This window comes from Theropithecus gelada, chromosome 15, assembly GCF_003255815.1.
Source record: "Theropithecus gelada isolate Dixy chromosome 15, Tgel_1.0, whole genome shotgun sequence".
Taxonomy (NCBI): domain Eukaryota; kingdom Metazoa; phylum Chordata; class Mammalia; order Primates; family Cercopithecidae; genus Theropithecus; species Theropithecus gelada.
In genome coordinates this window covers 43,539,088-43,564,834 of record NC_037683.1, presented here as the reverse complement: position 1 = coordinate 43,564,834, position 25,747 = coordinate 43,539,088, and the positions used below count along the sequence as shown (strand labels likewise).

Genomic DNA, 25,747 nt, shown 5'->3' with positions numbered 1-25,747 from the left:
CCCCTCGCTCAGGTAATTTGAGGATAATATATGACCTCATTCTCGTCATTACTCACTCTCATACACCTGTAATGTCAGTCCTGTACTCTGCCTCATCCAACACCCTCCCTCTTCCCTCTATCTGTGCAGCCCTCCTTCTCTCCTGGCTGCTTAAGAGAAGAGAAGCTGCCTGCAGATCCCAAGCCATTTCTCGTCACCATCCTCCCCTCTGGCAGGAGCCTGTGTTTGGCAGGCCACCACATCAGGGCTGCAGCCCAGGCCTCTGCCAGTTGAGCACCCAGGGCTACGTAGCAGAGCTAGGGGGAGGCCCAGTGAGACTCTAGGTCCCAGCAAATGGGCACTTGGATGCAGTTGCAGACCTTCTGGAGGACTTCAGAGCCAAGAGTGCAACTGCATTCCAGGCAATGCCTTAGTATTTGCAAAGCTGAATACATTTAAATGATAGTAGCTGGCTCAGTGGCACATACACATCCTCCCAACTACTCAGCAGACTGAGGTGGGAGGATTGCTTGAGCCCAGGAGTCCAACCTAGGTAGCATAGCAGTGAAACCCTGTCTCAAAAAAATAAATAAATAAATAAATAAATTTAAACTATAAGAGTATGGTAAAGCTTCTGCAGTTATTTCTGAAGCCAATAATATGCATATAATATTTCATTTTAGAATAGCCATTGCACATAGTTTCCATTTTGTATAGGACTTTCTGAGGTGTCCCCCCCCCCCAGCCCCTTGTAATGAATAGCTTGACTATGGCATCTTCTGCCCTGGTGATAATTACCAAGAATACATAGAATTAGTCTAAAGGAACCATTTCTTAGAGCTCTACAGGCCCACTTGGAGCCTGGGTAAAACCTGGAACAATACAAAGAACAAGATTCTTGTGGCATCTCCCCCATCTCCTGGGCCAAGTGATGCTGGTGCTGTTAAGGGTATAGCCTTCCAGCTAAAAAGGCCTTGATCCTATGACTGGAACAGCTTCTGTTACATGACCCAAACTTGATATGCCAGGTTTTACACCCTAGAAGGAGACCCTGGATGAAATCATCTCTGAGGACTAAAGCGCAAGAAAACAGTAGCCTGTTTTGATAACATGAACTGGAACAAGGTGACCACAGTTGTCAACAGTAGAAAATTGTAGAAGGAAATAAGGACATAATCCTGAAAAATAAATGTTTCTCAACAAGCATACAATTTTAGAGACATTTGACTAGAATATGGTACCTCTTTTAAGGGTATCAGAAGTCAACATTTTGTTGTAATGTGTTCAAATTCTTTAATAAGTTTGGAGGCGGTGTCACATTGTTGTGTTTAGTGTACGTAAAGCTTTGTTTTTCCTCTAGTAAAATTTCATTGCAGTTTCAAAGCTTGACCCAGCCCTTGTCAGGGCAAAACTGTGTTCTAGATTCTCTTCTTAGTAATCTGTAAAGATTTCCAGCAGCCTTAGTCAAGATCCAGCGTCGACCCTCGCTTCTCTGGCCTCCAGGCCTCCCTTGGTGTCTCCATTTTCCATGTCTCCTCCTCTCTCCCCTTCCTGACTCTTCTCTCAGCTTTGTCCTTCCTGAGGACACTATCACTGCTTCCTGTTATGCCCTCTCGTTGTCTGGATTTCTCCATGTTTTTTTTTTTGTTGTGGGATATGTTGGACCAAACGTTTGCTGTGTTGTTTGGTGTGTGTTTTGTGCAATCTCCATTATCCCTTATCTGAGAGGGTGAGAGGGAGTCTCACTCTGTCGTCCAGGCTGGAGTGTAGTGGTGTGATCTTGGCTCGCTGCAACCTGCAACCTCCACCTCCCGGGTTCAAGCAAATCTCCTGCCTCAGCCCCCCAAGTAGCTGGGACTACAGGCACCCACCTCCACACCAGCTAATTTTTGTATTTTTAGTAGAGATGGGATTTCACCATATTGGCCAGGCTGGTCTCAAACTCCTGACCTTGTAATCCACCCGCCTCGGCCTCCCAAAGTGCTGGGATTACAGGTGTGAGCCACTGTGCCCAGCCCCCTTATCTTCTTTTTCAAGAGATAAGTATTTCACTGAATACACATTCTCCTCCCTGTTGATATAAGCAAGTCTGAGGCTGGAACCAAAGACGGCAGCAGAGAAAACAGAAGGACATAAACAAATTCCTATTGCTTTTCTTCTTCTAGGTTACTTCATTTGCGTTCTCTTCTTTTAACTGATTCAGGTATGTGGGCAAAGACTATTCTGCTGCTCAGGAATTAATGGAAGATGAGATGAAGGAATATTACAGTAAGAATCCTAAGGTCATACCAGTCCAGGCCGTGAATGTTGGGCAGTTGCTGGCCGTAAATGCCGAGGAGGACGCCTGGTTACGAGCACAGGTCATCTCAACAGAAGAGAACAAAATAAAGGCAAGCACTGTTTACTTTGTCATAGCATTATGGATACAAATACCTTATTATTTTCCAAATGTAGATATTTTTTACATTTTTCAAATTTAAATGTTGTATCTTATAACTATATGTAGTTTTCAATGGAAGTTAAAAAGATAATATCTGTAAAAGGTTATCCCTGTCAGCCTTTAAATTTGTGGTAGTCATATTATCTCAAGAGTTTTAGTTAAAAAAAATAAATTCCCCATGGGAGTATTCATAACCCATTATCCAATCAGGGAAGGGTACTTCCTATTCCCGGGGGATGTATAATGAATACTGACCAGAACTCTGTGGGCTTCTTATCAAGGCCAGTACTTTGGAGTGATGGAAGCCATACAGACCAAAGGAGACAATTCTTCTTCTCCCTCTTCTGTAGCCAAGACACAGGTCCTTCTCCACAGCTGCTCCCGGCGTAGCCTTCTCCACCCTCTTGAAAAGGCCAGTGGGCCCGTTTGCCACTCTCTTCCCAGCAGACTCTTCTGGGCTTGACTCCATTCGTGGATATCAGCCTCTGCCCTTTACCTCTTCATACTGTCATTGCAGAGACCAAGAAGCACAGTTTCCCTGAGGGTAGTGTCTCAGGGCCTTGGAACACCCAAATAACATGCAGAGAAATTATATATTAGCTCCATGTGCTGTGTGGTCAGTTGTACTAGTGTATTTTTAATGTGTCACTTCTTTCTATCTGGGTGGAAGCTGTATGTCTGTTTGGAATTTATCCTTTGAATCATGGGCCTGCTACTTGATAGAGAATTTGGAGGGAGAAAAAGTCTTTTCTTTCTCGAGTGTTAAGATGTCTCCCTTCCCTAAAGGGAAATGCTTTTTAAGACTTGGGTTCATTTCTGCCCTTCATGATAGGAAGGACACTGTGTAGAAGGATGACCCTCGTTCCCCACTTCTATAGTCCCTTGTATTTCTACAGAGGACTCTTAGACTGTGAGGGGAATGTATCTAAGATCTTTTGGTTTTCTCTAGATTTTGCAAGCAGGGAAATATGTTTCTATTTCTACAGCCTCTGTTCCATAATACAAAACCTTATTCCGTGTGCCACTATCAGCTGCCAGCTGGTAATCCTATATGTGTCACTGAGTGCAAATGACCAGTCCCTGAACCCAGGCTTAAGTACCTCAGTTACTGGCCACTGAACCCCTCCGCTACAAGTGGGAGTTAGGAGGTCAGAAAGGGATACTGCTGTTTCTTAGCAGATTGCTCAATAGGAGAGGCCCTGACCCTCTCCAGAAGTAAGCTCACCCAACCACCCAGCCACCCTTTCCCATCTGCAGAGGCATTTAGGAAATTTCCTAGCTGAATCTACAGAGGCACGAATTCTAAGTAATTTGACTGACTTTAAAAATCTGAAAATTGGAAAATAGTTTGCCAGTTTCTTATGAACACTTACCATATGACCCCTAAGGCCCACAAGGTGTCTTGTACATACATGTGTGTTGTAGCATTATTATTAATAGCCCCAAACTGGACACAGCCCAAATGTTCACCAACAGGTGAATCATAAAAACAAATTATAGTTTATTCATATAGTGGAACACTGTTCAACAATACAAAGGAATTTACTACTGATATAAACAGTTTCATGGACAAACCTCACAGATTTTGTGCTGAGCAAAAGAAGCCAGGCACAAGAGAGTAATGTGTATGATTTCGTGTAAATGATGTCTAAGAGCAGGTAAGCCGGGCACGGTGGCTCAAGCCTGTAATCCCAGCACTTTGAGAGGCCGAGACGGGCAGATCACGAGGTCAGGAGATCGAGACCATCCTGGCTAACACAGTGAAACCCCGTCTCTTCTAAAAAATACAAAAAACTAGCCGGGCGAGGTGGCGGGCGCCTGTAGTCCCAGCTACTCGGGAGGCTGAAGCAGGAGAATGGCGTGAACCCGGGAGGCGGAGCTTGCAGTGAGCTGAGATCCGNCAAAAAAAAAAAAAAAAAAAAAAAAAAAAAGGCAGGTAAAATTCATCTGCAGTGATAGAAATCAGATCAGTGGTTGCCTGGGACAGGAGGTGGAGGGGGGCTAATTGCAAAGGGCAAGAGGAAACTGTTGGAGTGGTGTAAATGGTCTATATGTTGATTATTTTGATGATTATATGGATATATACATTGGTCAAAGCCCATCAAACTGTATTGTAAACGGGTATCTTTTATTCAGTATAAATTATACTTAGATAAAGTTTGATACCTGGAAGAAGCTGAGGACCACGATGATCACTGGGCCAATGGAGAACACAGGACTTGGACACTAGTCCTGAGTCTGCCTGTATCTGGGTGTGTGCCTTTGGTCAAGTCCCTCCATTCCTCTGGGTCTCTAGTTGATAGGAGATAACTATCCCTAAACATTCCTAGATAAACTATTTCCTGGCCATTTCACTCCCCTGGCCCTTAGGAAGTTCAACAAAAGCTAAGCTATTTTAAGGCACAGAGATTTCTTATGAAGAGAAGAATCATATGTAAATCCTAGTGACACATTAACAGTGTAACAATATTTCCGATAAATAATGCAGATATTCCACAAGGATATTTCCCAGTCTGAAGTCTATAGGGCAATCACTTTCTTCCCTCCCTCCCTCCTTCTACTTCAGGAATTCAAGCTCTCATGTCAGATAGAACTGAGTCTCAGCTCTGCCATTTCTAGCTGCGTGGCCTTAGGAAAGTTATTTAACTTCCTTCATTGCTTATCTGTAAATTCAGATACTCTCATCATGTTGTATCTGCCTGATACACTTTTTCACTTTTTCCTGGAGCCAAGAACAAAACATACAAGTCCTTGTTCTCAAGAAGCTTACATTCTAGTGAGAAAAGAGTGATAACAAGCATACGGTAAACACACAAAACAATTTTAGTACAATGAAGGAAATAACCAAGGCACTATGATAGAAAATAACTCTGAAGCAAGAGATAGGCAGAGTGATGTGATCTCGTTTAGATGCTTCAGAAATCATTCTAGGACTGTTGTGGGGAATGGATTGTAGGGCACAGAAGAAAAGTAATACTGGTTAGGTGGCTGTTGTAATAGCCAGCTACCTTGTAACCTGGATTAGTGAAGATGGTGGTAGTGGAAGAGATTCAGGATATATTTGGAGATAGAACTGACAGGACACTCACTTATTGGAAGTGGATGGTAAGCAGAAGAGAAGATTCAAGATAGCTGCTGGGTTTGGGGCTTGAGCAATTGGATATTGGTGCCATTTGTTGAAATTGGGACATCAGAAAAACCGTTGTGGAGAACAATTGAGAATTTCATAGGACCTGCTAGGTTTGAGAATAGCTATCAGATGTCACATGGATGAGTTTGGAGCTCAGGGAGCAGTTAGGACTGGAGATGTGTCAGGTTGGGAAGCATCAGCATATAGGTGCTGTGTGAAATCACAGGGCGAGATGAGATCACCTAGAGAGAGACTATATGTACATGTAGGTGCCGTGTGAAATCACAGGGCGAGATGAGATCACCTAGAGAGAGACTATATGTACATATAGGTGCCGTGTGAAATCACAGGGCGAGGTGAGATCACCTAGAGAGAGAATACACGTACATATAGGTGCCGTGTGAAATCACAGGGCGAGGTGACATCACCTAGAGAGAGAATACACGTAGAGAGGAGGAGGGGCCTGGGACCAGGTCCTGATACCTTTCAGTATTTACATGGAGGCATAAGGGGAGCAGAGAAGCCTGTAAAGATGGCCAAAGAAGAAAAACCAAGAGAGTGGTGTCACAGAAGCCAGAAAAAGAAAGCATCTCATGACGAAGGGAGTGACCAGCCTCGTCATTGCTGCTGAGAATTATGGGCTGGATGCGAAGAATGAAAAAGGTAGTTCGGTATCTTGTGCGGCAGCAAGCTCTTGGGACAGCAGTGATTGTAGCAATCCAGGCCTAAACTTTTTCCCCACATCCCCATGAAGCTGACAGAGACGATTTCTCCCTTTATTTGGAGAAACCCCAGCTACTTAGCACCAGTCTTGCTTCGCTTGAATTGAACTTTGTCTGGTGGTAAGTACTGATTCCCTCCTTGCTTTCCCTGTCAGATCCTTGGTGAATAGGAGAAACAGGAGATGTGGTCACCCGCTGAGGCTGGCGCCAGTTTGGCCTGACCCAGGCCCTTTTCCCAGGGCAGTCTGCTGGGTGATAGGTAGTGCTGGGAGACCTTTGGCCACTTGATGGTGCCAGAGAACCAGGGATGGACTGGGGCCTTATGCCGGGATTATGTGACTACTGACCCTGATCCCAGGACATTAGAGAGAGAGAGAGAGAGAGAGAGAGAGAGAGAGGCGCTACTGAGCCCTCACAGAGCAAAGGACACAGGGCAGGGTGTGGTGAGAGTCACACTGGACAATGCGTGGACAAGTGTTTTATAAACTGCAGTTGCCATACAAACATGTATGATTAAAAACAAAAAAAGAAGCCACAAACAGTTCAGAAACACTTTGAAGCTTTGGAGCAGTTATTCTTTAATCTGTTCTTGTGCTAAGAATATGTTCTGAATTTCCCAGGAGTCATGATTTCACATGCTATGTCCTATTGTCAGACCACGTTATCTCCATTTTGGGCCTGGGAAGAACAGAATCTCAGTTGTAGGTGGCGATAGCTATTAAGGGAAATGAGAGCTGCCTGACTCCTGAGGCCTATGAGAAGCAAAAACAGGTGCTAATTTGGGATTGGAGAAATAGACTTGTGCACTTAAATGGCCAGCTGCCTGACATGCAGCCCTGCCAGCGATCTAGGCCTAAGTCAGTGTTGAGTCAGATGTGGATTCTAAGAGATGATCTTTCTGATACAAGGTAGACAGGCCCCACAGGCCCGCTTATCACATGGCCAGGACACGGAGTTAATGGTGTCTTCTGCTTTTTTCCCTTAGATTCTCTGCTGGGGAGGGTTTTTGTTTCGTGTGTTTAGTACCATAATCTAGGTACTAAGAAGCTGGCCTGTGGACTTTATTTTCAGGGAGGCAGTGAAAGGAGCCCACCTCATGTTACTTGGTATTAAGGCCAAGACTTTGCCCTGGTTTTTGTTGTTTTGTCTGCTTTGTTTCTTTTAATAACCATCATCTGCTTTAATTAGAGATGCATATTAGGTTTTCAACATTTTCCCTTAGAGTCTTGGTTATTCTAAACCATAGCTTAATGTTTCTAGATTTTTATTTTTCTCAAAAAAAGGCTTTGTGTTTATATAATCCTTTTAAACTGAAGATTCTATAAATATTCTTAAAAATAATATCCAGGCTCTTAACAATCTGTGCTAATGGTGAGGAAAAGTTGTGCAGGTTTCTGCAAACACAGACCTCTGTTCAGCAGACTTAGGGCCTTTTGCTGAGCTGAAAGAAGGCCTAACCCAGCTTCACACCCTTGAAAAAAGTAGGTACACCTGTTTTCCAGTTTAGAATTCCATGCTGTTCAGCAGTGATACCATTGTTGTCATTGATGAAGCATCTCGGTCCCTGGAAGCACTGTAGCTGAGAGCAAGCATCACAAATGCTGCTTTGGGGATTTAGAATCTGATAAATACTACAAGGATGATGCCTGCCATAGAAACAAACACTGCTGTCCAGGGAACAGGTGGAAATATGTAACTTAAAAAAGAATAAGCTGATGCAGGCGTTATAATGAAAGTACCGAAGGGAAGGGGAGCAGAGTTGGCAGAATCAGGTAGATAGGCTGCTGAGAGACTGGCAACAGCAAGGTGGCGGGGCTGAGCAGTCTTGTTCTTCCCTTTGAAGCAGGAGGGTGAGGTAGAAGACTGGGGCCTGGAACCAGGAGCTCTGGTTTCCTTGGTCTCAGCTCCAGTCTTTCTCTTCTGTGGTAAGTCAGGGGCACCTCCCCAGCTTTTTCCAGGTGCCACTGTGCCACTCAGCTTGCTGATTATGGAATAAGATTGAGCCAATTAAATGTATCAAATGGATTTGTTAAAGAGAGGATAAAGAACTAAACATTGTGTTTTTTTAATCATTAGGTATGCTATGTTGACTATGGTTTTAGTGAAAATGTTGAAAAAAACAAAGCATACAAATTAAACCCGAAGTTTTGTTCACTCTCATTTCAAGCTACAAAATGTAAGCTTGCAGGTAAGAGGAACTTTTTAAAAAACTCTCTCCTTTTCAATAGGTTATTACCTGTTTTTTTTTAAGGTATATTTGGATGGTTATATATTTGGATGGTTGAATCCTAAAATGGACTAAGTATCTCGTGTTATAATATGTTACTTCTTGAAAGGTTTAAATTCATGTTCTTTATAAGATACCATTATAAAATGTTGTAATGTTTTTATATTTTATGTTATATATAAAAACGTATTATAATTTCTTATAAAAATGTCTATTAGCCATCTTAAAGGGAGTTTTCTTGTTCTAACTGCCCTAGTAACAATTGATGGAGGCCCTGTTTCATGACATTTGATCAGTTTCAATACGTTGTTCAGCATGTTGTGAGGTGACTCTCAGCCCTTTTCCTGCTGAGATGGACTGTGGTGATGCTGTGAGGGTGTGACTGACACACCCTCATATGCCCAAGCATGAGTTTGATCACAGATCACTTGCAGTTTCTGGCATAGTAGATGTATCATTGTTCTTTTCCTTCCTCCTAAGGAAACAGAGGAATCCACATGTATGAGAGTGCCGTGTAGGGATAAACTTAAAGGACAGAGGACACATTGGTCATGTTCATGATAAGGAAAGGCATTGAAATATGCACCATGCCAGGGGGACTTGAGCCAAATGCAGAAAATGATCATAATCATTTCATGAAAATGAGTACTCTGAAAAAATGCCTCCTCCTCAGCGGGATGAATTCTTATGTCACAGGAGCTGGGTTTGACTCTTACCTGTCTGTGAGATAAACCTGAAGAAATTTTAAAAACTTGTTAACAACTTGTAGAAGTTGGTGTTGGAAAGAATGTATCGAGAGCATAGAACAGGATTTAGGGTGTTGAAATTAAATGTTTGAGAAAAGTTCAAAGTTCTATGTCTGGAGAACAGAACAAGAAAAAGAAAAAACTCAGGAGGAGTCTGAATTTTAGCTTGTGGATTTAAAGTAGGAAAATATGGAAATAGGCATTATAGTACCATTGGGGAAAATATGAGCTAGTTTTAATTCATTTAATACAGTAACTTAGAATTGTCATATATATTATGTGGAACTACAGTTTTCTAAGAATTTAAAGAGTAGTTGGACTACAACAAAATTCACCTAATACCTGTGTTATGTTAAACACTACTTAATCTCTCTTTGATAAATCAGAAGATTCTTTGGTATCCTAAGGGTCAGTAAAAAAGAAATAATATGGTTGTCTCAATTTCCAATAAATGTTCATTTTATAAGAAAAATAATTGTATGTATGTAGGAAGTGCATTACAAGCATATGACTGGAAGACATGATTGATGGCTTCTCATAAGTATTAGGTTTTTGGTTTTAAATATGTGTTCCTGTATAAAGTGAAGACTGTTTCTCCCAAGGTGGAAATTGATTGATTATCCGTTTTTCTCTGTTTTAAGATTGCCTGCCTTAGTGTATCATTCAAAAGGGCATTTACATTATATTTTTTTAAAACCTAAGAGGTAAGAGAAAGATTATAAGACAAAGCTTTCATATAAAATTTAATAATTTTGCAGTAGGCTTATAATTTTAATAATGGTCAAAACAGACACAATCCATCTATTCATCTTGAAATGATTTTGCTAATTAAGTAGAAATTAAAAGATTCAATATTTTTCAGGCTTGGAAGTCCTAAGTGATGACCCTGATCTAGTGAAGGTGGTTGAGTCTTTAACTTGTGGAAAGATCTTTGCAGTGGAAATACTTGACAAAGCTGACATTCCACTTGTTGTTCTATACGATACCTCAGGAGAAGATGATATCAATATCAATGCCACCTGCTTGAAGGCTATATGTGACAAGTCACTAGAGGTTCACCTGCAGGTACCACTGTGATCACTGTTGTTACTTGTTACACATTTTGTATGAGAGAAAAATCACCAGAATATTACATATTTTAGGCTAACAATTGATAGAGACAGATTACATCTACATTGAGGGGGAAAAAGGAGGGAGTGGGGCTGGAAGGGAAAAAAATACCAAAATGTTCAGAGTAATTGTTTGTTAGGAACTAGATTTTTTATTTTCCATTTCCTACAAAGAGCATCTATTGATTTTATATGAGATTATTTTGTAAAGATAATAAGGAAAAATAACACAAAAGAAGGGAAAATTGGGTCCATGAAGATGTTTATTATTAGCTTTAACATTTTTTTAATGTGAAGAACATAAATGCCCCAAAAGAAGGAAGCCTTTAAATAAATTATAGAATATCTACTCAGGAGAATAGGATGAGATGTTAAAAATGGTCATTTTAAAGACTTCATAGAAACAATGGGAAACTTCTGTTTTAATAAGTAGAACCACTGTGAATGTCTTTATTATGGTTTGACTAAAAATGGGTAAAATTGAATATTAATTTTGATTATGGTTTTTTAAAATTACCCAAATTCATGTGGCCTCAGGACACAGGTTAGAAAGTAGGCTGATAAAGGATTTGATTTTGTGAGAGTTTATTTTCACTTCTGTTAATGTTGCAAAACATGGTTTATGTAATTCTTTTTCTAAATAAATCATAAGAAAATAAACCAACGTTAAAGATAGTCTTGGCCTTCCAGACAATGGAGTGTGGGAATGTATGCACAATGTCTATTTTGTGCTTGACATAAATGATATTAGACATTTCTTTTAAAAAAGAAAAGAATCTAGATTAGTTTTGTACATTTAAGCTATAAATTGCATTTCATCTTACATATACTCTAACTTAAAGATTTTAAAATGCAAAGACTTGTAATGGGATGTTTAGGTAGATACCCTTTAGGTAGGTAAGAGCTGCATTCTGCTCTCAAGCATTCACGAGGTATCCTTTGTCTGTTATAGGTTGACGCCATGTACACAAATGTCAAAGTAACTAATATTTGCTCTGATGGGACACTCTACTGCCAGGTGCCTTGTAAGGGTCTGAACAAGCTCAATGACCTTCTACATAAGATAGAGGACTACTTCCATTGCAAGGTATAGCAGAACCTCTTCTACTTCTAAAATTAGCCCTAAAATTACAGACAAGAGTAATTTACTAAATTGCATAAGTATGAACAATTTTTTAGTAGACCGAAATGGAATCTCTAGAATAGTAGGTAAAGAGCTCCAGACTTCAGAGTTTTAAAAGAAAAACGCAACACTGGTTTCCGCATTGTAAAACGAAGATAGCAATAGTGTGTACCCTATAGGATTGTCCTGAGGACACTGTGTCTGTCATGTAGTAAGTGCTCAGCAATCAGTAGATGTGTTATTTATAACATGCAGTTGATGATGCCACAGTGCAGCTGCCTGTGACTAGTCGTCTGCTAGAGCCAGCTGACTCTTCTGCCTCAGGCAAGGAGAAACCTTGGAATTTAGGAGGATAATAAAACTTTCCTCCTCAATTCTGCCTTCATCTTCCTCCTCAGACATCACTCCTTGAGCTCTTTATGGACCTGAGAACCTGCCACCTGATAAATGTGGTTCTGCAGTCCAAATTGTATTAATAAGCTCCATATCCTTTAATTATAGTATTTTTTTCTGAATCAAGCTCTGCAGAGGTTTTATTGTGCTTTAAGTTTCTAAAATGGTTTCCTTACCTCCATTAGGACATTATGGTCATATTTCAGAATATGCTGTGGTTTCCAAATCACTGAACCCTACTGCCACTTCTGCCCTTACCCCCTCGTCCCTGGAAGTGAACCCTTCCCTCTAACCCACAAAGCACATCAGGCCCCTCAGGGCATTCATGTTCAGTTTGCATGTTAGCTATCTGGGTACTTATTTGCCTTTCTAGAGTGTATGCTTCTTGAGGGCATAGACTGTACCTTACCAATTTTCTGTATCCCTTACACTACCTAATCTAGTGTCTTATGTAGATTAGGTAGGCCAAAATATGCACTGAATCAGTTTAAACCCGCGTTCAAAGTACAGTCTGGAACTGACATTCCTATAGCTTTATCTTGTTCTGTGTTACAGAGGTTTAATTTTAAGTCTATCTTTGAAAAATCTGAAACCCCCAGCTTGGCTGACTCCAGTGACTCATTTGTATGGATGTTGTCCTTATAACCTATGGTGGTGAAAAGGACTCAATATTTCCTACTGCACTCGTAACCTAAGTGAGACATTGCCTTTGGGGAGAGTAGAAACACACACCCTGAACAGAAAGAGACCATGGGCATGTACCCCCAACTTCAAACTACAGCGGAAGAGGAGACTTCATCTTTACAGCTGTGATTTGTTGGTATTTAACTGGCACTGACATACATATTTTTATTGATAACATTTCTTTGTTTTTAGAATTTGTTTAATTTAGGGCTGGGCACAGGGGCTCAAGCCTGTCATCCCAGCACTTTGGGAGGCCGAGACGGGCGGATCACAAGGTCAGGAGATCGAGACCATCCTGGCTAACACAGTGAAACCCCGTCTCTACTAAAAAATACAAAAAACTAGCCGGGCGAGGTGGCGGGCGCCTGTAGTCCCAGCTACTCGGGAGGCTAAGGCAGGAGAATGGCGTGAACCCGGGAGGCAGAGCTTGCAGTGAGCGGAGATCCGGCCACTGCCCTCCAGCCTGGGCGACAGAGCGAGACTCCATCTCAAAAAAAAGAAAAAAAAAAAAAGAGAGAACATTTAATTTATAAAACTGTTATCTTTGCATCTAAATGTGAAGAGATGAAAAGAATAGGCCTACAGACAGCTCGCGCACCCTCCTCACTTTTCATCCATGCTGCTCTCCTTTTTGTCAGATTCAACACCTCTCTTCATGTGTAACTGATGGAGCCAGTACCTAAGTGAATCATAATGATCTTATGCTAATGTTTTTAGAAATGTTAACAATGCTGATTTATGAGCCATGTGCATGTAGGGAGAGTAAACTACTGATGTCAACAAATTATAACCCTGTGTATTTGCTGCATCCATTGCAGCGTGCTTCCTGCAGGGAAAGGGCTCACAGGAAGTCTGATTACATGTTGGTTAAGTCTGCCAGTGCCACAGCAATCTGTTTTTCTAATGGTGTAGCAATATGCTCTTTGCTAAGAGTAATAAGAGTATCATGCATTTCTGTTTTGTAGCACATGACCTCCGAGTGCTTTGTTTCGTTACCCTTCTGTGGGAAAATCTGCCTCTTCCATTGCAAAGGAAAATGGTTACGAGTAGAGGTAAAAATCAGTCACTTGGCTTTTTAATCTTAACTTATTGTGAAATATTTGAAATATACACATAGGTTTTTTTTTTAAAATGGAATAAATACTCACAGACTCATCACCAGTTTATGAAATAAAACATGACCAGTATGGTTGAAGTTTCCTGGTCGAAGTTATGGTCAAAGAAAGTTTACATCTCCTTTCTTCTGCCTCCACCCCAGTTTCATTTGTTTTTTCTCATTCTTACTTGTTTATATTCTTACTGTATTTGTACTTGTAGATACACACTTTTACTGTATATTTTTATATATAAATAGTGGAAATATATTAATGAATATGTGTATGGAATATAAAGGTAAATGAATAAATATAAATGAATAAATATTTTCAAACTTTATATAAGTAGTAAGAGGTATTGGTCATGCTTTTTCATTCATTATGTTTGTGAGATTCATTCATGTTGATGTGTGTAGCTCTAGTTTATCTATTTTTACTGCTGTATGATTCAACACTATGAATATGCCAACGTTATCACTCCATCTTCCTGATGATGGATATTTAGATCGTTCCTAATTTTTTGAACCTTCCTGTCCGTGTCTTCCAGGGTACATACATAGGAATGGAGTTTCTAGGTATTGGGAATGCATATCTTCAGTTTTACTAGATCTTGCTTATTTGCTGTCCAAAGTTGTCCTTCTATTGAGAGTATATCCCTTTAAGAACTATGGCTTCATGGGGCAGTGTCAGATCCTCCCTCCCTCCTGCCTGGATCTAAGGCCATGTCTCCTGCCTAGGACTATTTTGGCTTTAATGTTCACATACTCTTCTATGTCTAGTCACTAACAATTGTCTTATTTTCTTGCAAGCTCAGTTATGCACTTGAAAGGCATTTTGTTATGGTTTATCCTGTGTTTCTGTATGTTTTTAAAAACGCAGGTTTTGGATTTTTGTGGTTGCTTTCCCTCCCTCTGTCTCTTTTCATCTAGTTTGAGGTGGCACACACCTGTAATACCAGCACTTTGGGAGGCCAAGGCAGGAGGATGACTTGATGTCAGGAGTTTGAAACCAGCCTGGGCACAATAGTGAGATACCATCTCTACAAAACCAAAGAGAAAAAAAAAAAAAAACTGAAAAAAAAAAATTAAGGAAAAACATTGGCTTGATTTTTTTTTTCTTTTTTTCCTTTGATACAGAGGTTCTTAACCTAGATGCAAGGACCTCAACTTTCAGGGGGTCCCTCAACCCTCCTGGAATTGTATGCAAATTGTTTGTGTGCTTGTATTACATATTTTGGGGGAAAAGTATGCATAATTTTGTAAGATTCTCAAATCAACCCCCAAAAGGTAAGAATCATTGCTTTAATGAATTTTTTAAATGCTACGCAGCAACATATTGAAAACTTGAATTGATTTTTTTCATTATTTAAATAAAACTTGGTCATGTCTACTTTAGTGAGAGTAGCAGTTTTGAAGTAATTATTGCTATTAATGTGAATGTATGTCAGAAGACTGAAATCTCGGGTCATATGACCAAGGGATATGTGCCTAGGTATAAGCTTCAAAAACATGACTCGTTGAAAAGATCATGGCATTCTTCAGATCTTAAAGTTCTGTGTGATTTAGTTTAAAATATATAAGTGTATGCATACCAACTTTTTAAACTTTTTATTTTGAAATAATTTTCCTTTTTTACAAGTTGCAAAAATAGCACAAAGAGGTCTCATTGGCCTTTTACCTTCTGCAAATGTTAATATCTATATAACCATTGCACAATTTTCAAAGCCAGGAAATTGACATTAATACAAAACCGTTAGTTAATCCACAGAACATACATTTCCCAAATTGTCCCACAAAGTCCTTTTTCTGCTCCAGCATCCAATCTGGATCCCACATTGTCTTTAGTTGTCATGCCTTCTTAGTATACTCCAGTCTGGCAGTTACTCAGCCTTTCTTTGCTGTTCCTGACTTTTTGAAGAATAGTTTTATGTTGTAAAGTATCTCTCAATTTGAGTATCTTCATGTTTAAATTTTGGTTATGCATTTTTGGCAAAAAGAAGCCTTCTTGGTGTATGTCCAAATACTTTAGATAAATATCTAGTATTATTTTTGTTACTATCAAATTGTATATTGTCTACCTTCAAGGTAGACAAAAGGTTTGAGTACTCATTCTCTTAGTGATGTGTGGAAAGTCAGGGAAGGAAAAATAATTAGTGAAAAGCAGATCCTATGTTTAATCATGTATTTATTCTTGATAGTTATACAAATAATTGCAAAGGTAATTATTGTTTTGACCCCAAAACAATAGTTTTTCCCTTATATTGTAATATTTTGGAGAACAGACTTTATCTTATAATCAGCAGTATATAATAATGTATCAAATCATTTTATAATAAATCATGTCCTAGAATTGGAGAAATAATAAATATTACTATACTTATTTTACAGTTTATTATCAGTTTGCTGATTATTACTGATTAACTAGGTGTTGAAAGCAATTCTACTCTAAAACAGTATTTAGTAGGCTGGGTGCAGTGGCTCACACCTGTAATCCCAGCACTTTGGGAGGCCAAGATGGGTGGATCTTTTGAGGTCAGGAGTTTGAGACCAGCCTGGCCAACATGGTGAAACCCCATCTCTACTAAAAAATACAAAAAAATTAGCTGGGTGGGTGGTGGGCACCTGTAATCCCAGCTACTCAGGAGGCGGAGGCAGGAGAATCACTTGAACCCGGGAGTCGGAGGTTGCAGCAAGCCAAGATTGCAGCACTGCACTCCAGCCTGGGCGACAGAACAAGACTCCGTCTCAAAATAATAATAATAATAATAATAATAATAATAATAATAATGTGAATACATTTTACATTAAGGGAAAATTTTAACATTGTTAGTCTGTTGCTTTTAATATGCAATTCAGGATTGTACAAAATGTAATTGCACAGAAGCATTTTGGTCTTTTGAATATGCTAATAAATTAGCCAACACTTATCTCATTTCAGATCACAAACGTTCACAGCAGCCGAGCTCTTGATGTTCAGTTCCTGGACTCTGGCACTGTGACATCTGTGAAAGTGTCAGAGCTCAGGGAAATTCCACCTCGGTTCCTACAAGAAATGATTGCAATACCACCTCAGGTACTATGTTACCAGCCTGGGAGATTTGCTGGAACAGATTTGGATGTGTTCATAATCTTATTGTAAGATGCCTTCTCAGTTTTGGTCTCATTAATTTTTAAGAAAATTGGAAATTGTCCAAATGTAGTTGTCTACTAGTTTTCAGAAGTAAAACGTGGCTGACTTAGACAAGACCAGTCATATTTACAGACTGTTGTTTGAGAAATGTTTGTTTTCAAGAACATCTAGTCATTAAGCTGTGTTGTCCAGTTACAGGTTCCATTTTGATAATTAGATGCCAGTACTGACTTATATACAGTTCCAGAATATTGTGTATAAATGTTTATTTTTAGAGTTTTTAGTTTAGGTAACCATTTTCTTCGGAAATCTGTTTAGACATAATCATTTTCTTAGTGACTTCCCCACCATACATTTTAATTAAAAGATTAACTTCAGTCAATCCTTTCTTTATTCGTGAACGTTCAGATGATAAGGATTTTGAATATTTTGAATTTTTTAGAACTACTCCCTACCTTTAAGAGAAGTAGAGGGTTTTGTGCACAAATTAATGTCTTTTAAAAAATAAAACTATTCAGTATTCTACAACTTCAAGATGCCCATTTACTAATATTTTCAAGAAGACATCTTCTGCCATCAAACTCAGTGAATAAAACATTGTCCATAATTAGCATGGCTTTTGACATGTCTCTCCCTCCCATCACCATTGCTTTTTCTAGCTGTGACTATTACAGAGAAGCTTTTTTCAAAATCATTTTTACTGTCCATTACTCAGCCATAGTTCTGGAAATTGATAGGCCTTTAAGTGCTACTCTGACTTAATAATACCTCTTGTTGGAACAGCCATGCAAGGCCAGCCTTACCTGGAAAAGATCCCCTGGGCTGGAGGGCAGTTGGGAATCTGCCCCACCACTGCGACTGTCTGAAAGTCCGCAACAGTACCACCTGTATGCTACGGCATTAGCAATCACTAAACTTTTTTTTTCATAACCTTATCTAGGTTTATTATTTGACAAATATGAAGACTGCTGATTGGGAGAACCTTAAAAACCAGCTAGCCCAAGCCTCTGGCTCACAGCATCTCTCCAAGAGTCTAAATCAGAGTACCAGACCAATGGACTGTCAGCCAAAGCCAACCCTTAAATACGGAGTTTTGGCTCTTGGCTCTTACAGTATTTTAAAAATGTGAATTGGTTGCCAGCATTTTAAAATTAGAAAATTTCACACAAAAAATCCTGCTTCTAGCTTCTCTCTTGACAAATTGGAAAATCTGACTCTGCTGAGCACTCTTCTTGTGGGGCAGTGCTCCTAAGGAGCTTGGGGCCTTCTCCTCTGCTGGCCCCATTGGGCCTGCCTCACTCGTCGTTGCCTGCCCAGCCCCTGCAGATATTCAAGTGTGCTGTCTCTGCTCTGAGTGACCTCCTCTCCAACAAGAAAGGTACCACATCCAGCCAGCAGAGCGAGAGACTTAGAGCTCCTGAGGGAGGAAAGCAGGAAGACAGGAAGGGGCTCAGAGAGGAAAAGGAATCCTGGAACTGAGTTTCATCCCCTTCACAAAATTGCTTCCATTGATTCAAGGGTTTGCTTGAAGCTGAAGGAAATCCCTGAGGTCACTTTTTAGCCTCTGCTGTAGCCATTCTACAGATGCTTGTATAATGACAGTAGGAGTTAAAAAACACTGGGGAATATGAGGCTTTTAGGGACCTGTGGATTTCAGTTTTTCTCACCCTCCTTAATTCTCATTACAGCCTCCTTCAAAGGGCAAACAAATGTGCCTGGTATCCACGAGGTACTCAGGAAGTGCTGAATGAAGCAGCAGGAGTCAGATTTCCTCCAAATGACAGTTTTTTTGTTTTTTTTTAAGTTGAGGTAGAGGGTAGACCTTGATAAAAGTTCCAACCCTGTCTTTGCGACTTTGGTATCTTATGCAGTCTTTCTGAGTCCATTTCCCCAGCTGTGAAATGGGGCTGCAACACCTGTCATGCAGAAGTATTGTATGGTGGGAAGTATATGGAGTGCTGGGGGTAAGCCCTGGCTCATAAAGGAGTAAAGACAATAGTAGTTATATAAATAGAGTTGGGAACATAGCAGATGCTCAAACCAAGAGCTGTAATTGTCATTATTAGCTGTTGTTGCTTGCTGTCTATCTTGGTAACATTTGATTTGTAGGAAAATAATATTAATGTTACTAATAACTAGATATTTTAACATGGTGTATTTACTTTTCCATCATATTTTCTTTTCAGGCCATTAAGTGCTGTTTAGCAGATCTTCCACAATCTATTGGCATGTGGACACCAGATGCAGTGCTTTGGTTAAGAGATTCTGTTTTGAATTGCTCGGACTGTAGCATTAAGGTTAGTTATCTTATTGGGCCTGATACATTTAGAAAGGGAGCCGGCGGCTGTCAGGGCTCGTTTAGTTTTTGTGAAGGAATTTTATCTCACTGTAAAATGGATGCTTCCACATCCAACACATTTTTTATATTCAGGAAATTGGCTACAAGTGTAGCTGTAAGATATTTTATGGCTTAATTCTTTTTTATTTAAGAAGTTATCCTATGTCTCCAGTATTATTTTTAAACCCTTCTTATAGTTTTTCCCATTATTAATGTAGAAGAGATGGTTCTCAATTTCTATTTTGCTTCATGATAAGGAATTAAGTCCCCAACAGGGGACCACAGATCTCTTGATGAATGTTTCTAAAGATCATTTAAATAAGTCCTCTATTTCTTTTTTATTCATAAAGTAGCATAGATTATAAACAAATCATTTGTTTATGATTGTGGTTTTTAGCCTCTTTTTCCTAAAGTTTATTTAATCTGCTGTACTTATTTCACTAGCTCTTGTTTCTTTTTCTGTACTTTTGCATCTTTGAATCAAAAACATTGCTCACATATCCAAGAATACAAATTCAAGAAGATAATTTTTCTCTGTTAACTGATGAAAATTATATGACTGTTGTATATAAACATTTAAAATGAAATGTCCTTGAAAAATGTCTTCATGAAGACCTCTAAATTATTCTAGCTAGCACTGATTTTTCTGTCTTTGTATTCTTCTGGGGTTTATAGTGTACAATTACATGCTTAATTATATACTATTTCATATTCTGCAATTGTCACATGATAACACTGTTTTCTCAGCTATTCTTTAAGCTCCTAAAGCCAGAATATTGGATGGTTACTCAATAAAAATACTTTTTGTTAATTTTTAAAACTGTACTTCTGTATTATAAATATCAAAATGAATTTGCAGTCAGTATTTGATTAGTACTTCAGAAGATGAATGTAATAGAGGCATCTTGTTGGAGAAAAAAAAAAACATTTTAAGTAAATTACTGTAGATGGGTTGCCTTGCTGTTATCTCCCTCTCTTCAGTTCTGTGTACCTGCCTTTCATTTCTAGCCCTATTTGGTAAAAGATAGATGTGGCTAGTATCTTATTTTTATCATTACTAAGATAAACCAGAGTTGCTGATGAGAATAGCCAACAGTCACCTAGCTCCCTGGGACATACAGCAGTACAATCCCAATTATTAATGTGTGGTATTTCCATACAAACACACCTCTGGCCGAAAGAGCAAAGTTGGTTAGGTAGTCAGAAGGTCTCCTGGACAAAAAGTGTAAAACTGATTTTGACCTGTTCTGTGGAACTTGCTTCCTCTTTTTCTCCCCAGGTCCGTCTCCTCCCATGTAATTGGAGATGGGGAAGGGTGTGAGAACATATACTAGGACCAGACAAGGAATCTGATAGAGGGGTGCTTACAGATGTGGTGGATGTCAGAGCTTTCTCCTTCCCTTCCCAGTCTTGAGGACACACCAGCCTTAAGCAGAACGCTTATGAATCATTTTGCCATCATTGTGATTGTTTTTTATTATTGATGCTGGGTGATGAGTACGTGGGGGGTGGGGGTTCGTCATACTTATAATTTCTACTTTAAGTATTTTGAAATGTCATTAAACTATTTTAATCATGATACATAGAATCCCTTCCTCTCAATGATAATGACCTGTAGCAAGTTATAAAGTTTTCTCAGACTTTTTAAAGATTAGTAAATTTTTTATTTCCATAAGGCTGCACTGTTTCCTAGACTATTTTGACTTCAGAGTCCATCATTGCCAAGCTGTGATCATTTATCTTTCCTTAAATAAAATGGATTTTAGCAAGGTTTTTGGCAAAATACTGTGTTTTAATGATTACGGTTACTATAACTGCCTCTCAAAATTTAATGTGAACTTGTATTTCTAATATTGTTTTTTGTGTTTTCCAAAGGTTACAAAAGTGGATGAAACCAGAGGGATCGCACATGTTTATTTATTTACCCCTAAGAACTTCCCTGATCCTCATCGCAGTATTAATCGCCAGATTACAAATGCAGACTTGTGGAAGCATCAGAAGGATGTGTTTTTGAGTGCCATATCCAGTGGAGCTGGCTCTCCCGACAGCAAAAATGGCAACATGCCCATGTTGGGCAACGCTGGAGAGAATTTCAGAAAGAACCTAACAGATGTCATCAAAAAGTCCATGGTGGACCACACGAGCTCTTTCTCCACGGAGGAACTGCCACCTCCTGTCCACTTATCAAAGCCAGGGGAACACATGGATGTGTACGTGCCTGTGGCCTGTCACCCAGGCTACTTTGTCATCCAGCCTTGGCAGGAGATACATAAGTTGGAAGTTCTGATGGAAGAGATGATTCTATATTACAGTGTGTCTGAAGAGCGCCACATAGCAGTGGAGAAAGACCAAGTGTATGCTGCAAAAGTGGAAAATAAGTAGGTCCTTGGACAAAGCATTTTATTCTACTCCTAAGAAAAATGTGTAAAATGATGCCAGAGTCTTAATCTAGGCAGGGGGACTTTGAACTGTACTAATGGGAATTTTGAATGTCAAACAAACCCAGTAATTTTCGCGATTTTCTAGTATTTAAAATGATGTCATTTATCAAAAAATCTATTGGCCATATTCCTGTTAAAACCCAATTATATATCTAAAATGAATGTTTAAATGTTTTTCTATTTTTCTATTAGAAAAATATTTTTATTCGGAAAATAACCAGGTTTTTTTCATTTAATGACTTTTTATTTTAAAAACAAAAATATTGTGGAAAATTTTTAAAATATAAAAAAGCATAAGAAATTAAAATCAACCACCCACACATAACACTTGTTAAACTACTTATGTATTTCCTCTAATTTTATATGTGCATATTTATATAGTTGGTATATTATTAGTATATATAATTTTGTACCTGCTTTTTTCACCTAACATTATGTTGTAAACATTTTTCCATGTGATAAAATTTCTTCAGGAACCTTTATAATGGCTATTTTAATTATGATATGCAGAATTCCCTTCTCCCAATGAAATCATAATTTACTTACCATTCTATTTTGTTATGTAAGGTTTTTTCCTTATATTTTTCACTATTATAAATAATAGTGAATGTAAATCTTTGCATTTCTGATTATTTATTTATGGGAGAGATTCCTAGAAGAAAAATCACTTGTTGGAAGATGGCAAGACTCTTGCTTTATGTTGTCAGCTGCATCCTGGCATCTGTGCCATCTTTCATAAGGAGCAACAATGCTTATTTCACTACTCTTTGACCTTGGGGCTTTGAGAACATACTTTCTCTTACATTTCTTTAGCACTTCACTCTTTTTTCTAATATTTTCACATTTGGGTCCACACCCCTGCTCCCCAAAGCCCTGCAGGATGTGCTGGTTTCCTCCAAGTGAAGCCCAGACACCCCACTCTCCACTCAGGCCATGAAGCCCTGGGAAATGGCACAATGCCCATCCTGTTCCTTTGCCAGCTTGCTTAGGAGAAATGAACAAGCTTATTTGTTGATGCTGAACACAAAGAACAGTCACCCCTCCCCAACACACACACACACACACCCCAAAACTCTGTTTAAAAGGTCAAACTGCTTTTTTTATATGAAATGTTTTAATTCTTTAAGATAGCAAACATAGGCATGTATAAAGTTTTGTCATTTTCATGGAAGAAAAAAACTAATTTTTAACTCTCAAAGTGAAGAGTATAATAGCTCTCATTTTGAAAAACATACCACTTGTATGTCATAAGCTTTTCTTCTTTAAAAAGCCATTTCTACTGTTGTGTTATTTATGACCACAAACATAAATAGGTTTAATTCAGTTTGTGTAGGTTTGCCTCAATCAGAACTCTTTGTAAGATAATTCAATCACAGTTAAAAACCAAACTAATGTTCATCATTTACTGGGGGTGCAGATTAATGATGATTACAGGTGAGGAGATCCTCCTTGGAGGAAAGGGGTTGGGTAGGAAGGAGAACACATCAACTGGATGGGCCCTCACAATCCCCACTCTGCCCTCCATGTCTTTGAACCATTCTGCCCCAGGACTCTTGGATTTTAGTTAATTTGCCCCAGTTAATCCAGGGATGTTTTGTATATAAAAACAGATCATCTGATTTTTTAAAAAAACTTCATGAACTGAATCAGTATAAAATGTTTAGAGCTTCTGTTTTTCTTAAGACTCAGGACTATTTACTAAACCTTGTTCCCAACTATGGTAAGTTAAGACTGAGGAATTTTAGATATATATTTTTATTATAGCGGTTTCCAAATCTATCTCAGCATAAGAACAACTTGGAAAACCTATTAAAAATGCAGATTATTCTTCCTTACCCCAGGTGTTCTGAATCAGAATCTCTGCAGGTGGAGCTCCAGAATCTGTTTTTAACAAATTCCAGGTGATGCTGGTACTGAAATTTAGTAAACCAGTCAAAACTGAAGTCTTCACTTACGCCATTAGTTTTGAAAGTTGAAAACTAAATAGAAACACAACACATCAGTTTGCTGATGACTCTCTCTTCACTGCTCTATACCACTTATTTATAGACTAAAAACACAGACCACCACCAGTTTGCCCTGTACAATATTAAGATGATGCTATTGGTGGAAACCAAGTGTTTTTACCTCCTTTTATGCTTACACAAATTAGCAACCTATACCAAAAGTGTTTCCACATGTGAAAATTTCTCTTCAGTTTGATCTCAAGTTCTTATTTATAGTACCTTGTCTTCGTTTTAATAATAATGATGATAACTACCATTTGCCGAGTGCCTATTATTAGCCAAGTAATGTCCCAGGCACTTTCCATATATTATTTCTGTAAGTGAGTTTACATTAAATATTAAACATGAGATGATCGAGGCTCAGAGCTTAAATAAAGAGCCAAGGTGACACAACTAGAAAATGGCCCAGATGGGACTCTAATTCAGGTCTGTTTGGCCCCCAAAACTCATGTACATATTATGTATCCTTTCTGTGTCCCAATTGTCTCTGGGACCCATGGAGTATTGCTTGCTGCACTTTGAGCCTGTCTGAAAGTTTCTGGAGTTCCCTCAGAAGCCCCCAGTCACAGTGTTGAAAGCTGACCTTTTTGTTTTGGGGCTTCTCTGTAGTTCATCCTATAGCAGCTGCATGGATTTCCTATACTAGGGGTTTACGCGCTGGAGAAAAAGTCCATTCCAGCCAACCCCAGTCCAGAAGTGTGTTGTGGTACAGGGCTTGCTGTTCTGGTGGGCTTCTGGCTTATGGTTAGTAAACCTGTTCCAGAGAATGACTGACCATGCCACCTCAACTAGAGGCCAATTGACGCCATTTAGCAGCAGAGACCACCTCCACAGACACTTTCTTTTAGCTGTTAGGAACAATCTTCCTTTCCTTCGTGTAGTAATGCTTTTTAATCATGTATTTGAGACTATAGGACTTTAAAATGATCTTTCATCTATTAACCTTGAAGTCTAGGGTTTTTCTCATTTTAATGATGTTGATGTAGGTAGGACTTTAAAATGATCTTTCATATATTAACCTTGAAGTCTGGGTTTTTCTCATTTTAATGATGTTGATGTAGTTTCGGCAGGGTTAAGTAGATTCCTGTGGATTTCCTTCTGGTGCCTTGAGCTCCAGATCTGAAGCCATACTCCACTTCCTTCATACTCCTCTACCTTTTCCAGGTTCTTTATTTTAGGTGGTGGGTTGAATCCTGTGTTATGTTCTTTTTTTAATGTCCTTACTTGGCATAATTAAAATTGCAAACTTTTTTTGTCCAAAACCTATTTGATTTGTCCCCAGCCTGCCTTCCTAGTCTGACTTCTTTTCTATTCTTCCATGCATTCCACTCTCTAACTATACTGGAAGGTTTGCTCTGCTCCAAAACACCATGCCCTCTCCAGTCCTCTGTGCTTTTCTTCTCAAGCATTTCTTCATCCCCAGCTGGTCCTGCTTGCCTCTCTCTTTCCATCTTCCAAGCATGTACCATATCCAAACATGTGGCCATCTTCTGTCCACCCTGCTTCAGTGAAGGGATCCCCTGGCTTTGTCCTGGTCATCCTCCATGGCGTTTGTTTCATTCTACTTAGTGATGGTTGGCAGTTCATGTGTCTGTTTCCTTCACTAACTCCACGAGGCCCGTAAAAGTCTCTTGAATGAGCAAATTCTATCAAATAAGACAGTGGCAAAGCAGAGAATAGTAAGCTTTGGAAAAAGGAGCAGGAAATGCTTTTAAAACTTTTTTGACAATATAGTTTTAAATTTTGATAAACATAATTTGCATTAATTTTTCTTTTTATAAAATATTTCTTGCCCTTAAAGCAGGTATTGAGTTTATGTGTTTTCTCTTCCTTTTTAATCTAATGTATATCTAGGTGGCACAGGGTGCTTTTAAAAGGAATCCTGACCAATGGACTGGTGTCTGTGTATGAGCTGGATTATGGCAAACACGAATTAGTCAATATAAGAAAAGTACAGCCCCTAGTGGACATGTTCCGAAAGCTGCCCTTCCAAGCAGTCACAGCTCAACTTGCAGGTAATTTCTGTGGAATCTGAACTCATGCTACAACAATACAATATTGTCATTTTGTCCTGGGTACTTAGCATGTACTGAATCATTGGCCTCTTGAGTTTAGATATGTTGGGTTTTTGGTTTTTTGTACTAATAATATTGCAACCATAATGGAGATAATTTTAATGATCTCTT

The 25,747-nt window shown here is 39.1% G+C and overlaps 1 protein-coding gene across 2 annotated transcripts in view; it reads left to right on the top strand.

Annotated features, from left to right (window-relative positions):
• The window catches only part of TDRD7 (tudor domain containing 7), an 81,687-nt gene that overhangs the window by 48,495 nt on the left and 7,445 nt on the right, over nucleotides 1–25,747 (top strand). For both annotated transcript variants that reach the window (XM_025360631.1, XM_025360629.1), the window contains 9 exons: nucleotides 2,183–2,369; nucleotides 8,348–8,459; nucleotides 10,107–10,309; nucleotides 11,306–11,440; nucleotides 13,519–13,605; nucleotides 16,585–16,719; nucleotides 18,963–19,073; nucleotides 20,990–21,492; nucleotides 25,416–25,576. In XM_025360631.1, coding sequence (XP_025216416.1) covers nucleotides 2,183–2,369; nucleotides 8,348–8,459; nucleotides 10,107–10,309; nucleotides 11,306–11,440; nucleotides 13,519–13,605; nucleotides 16,585–16,719; nucleotides 18,963–19,073; nucleotides 20,990–21,492; nucleotides 25,416–25,576 — 1,634 coding nt within the window. The remainder of the gene's footprint in view (nucleotides 1–2,182; nucleotides 2,370–8,347; nucleotides 8,460–10,106; nucleotides 10,310–11,305; nucleotides 11,441–13,518; nucleotides 13,606–16,584; nucleotides 16,720–18,962; nucleotides 19,074–20,989; nucleotides 21,493–25,415; nucleotides 25,577–25,747) is intronic.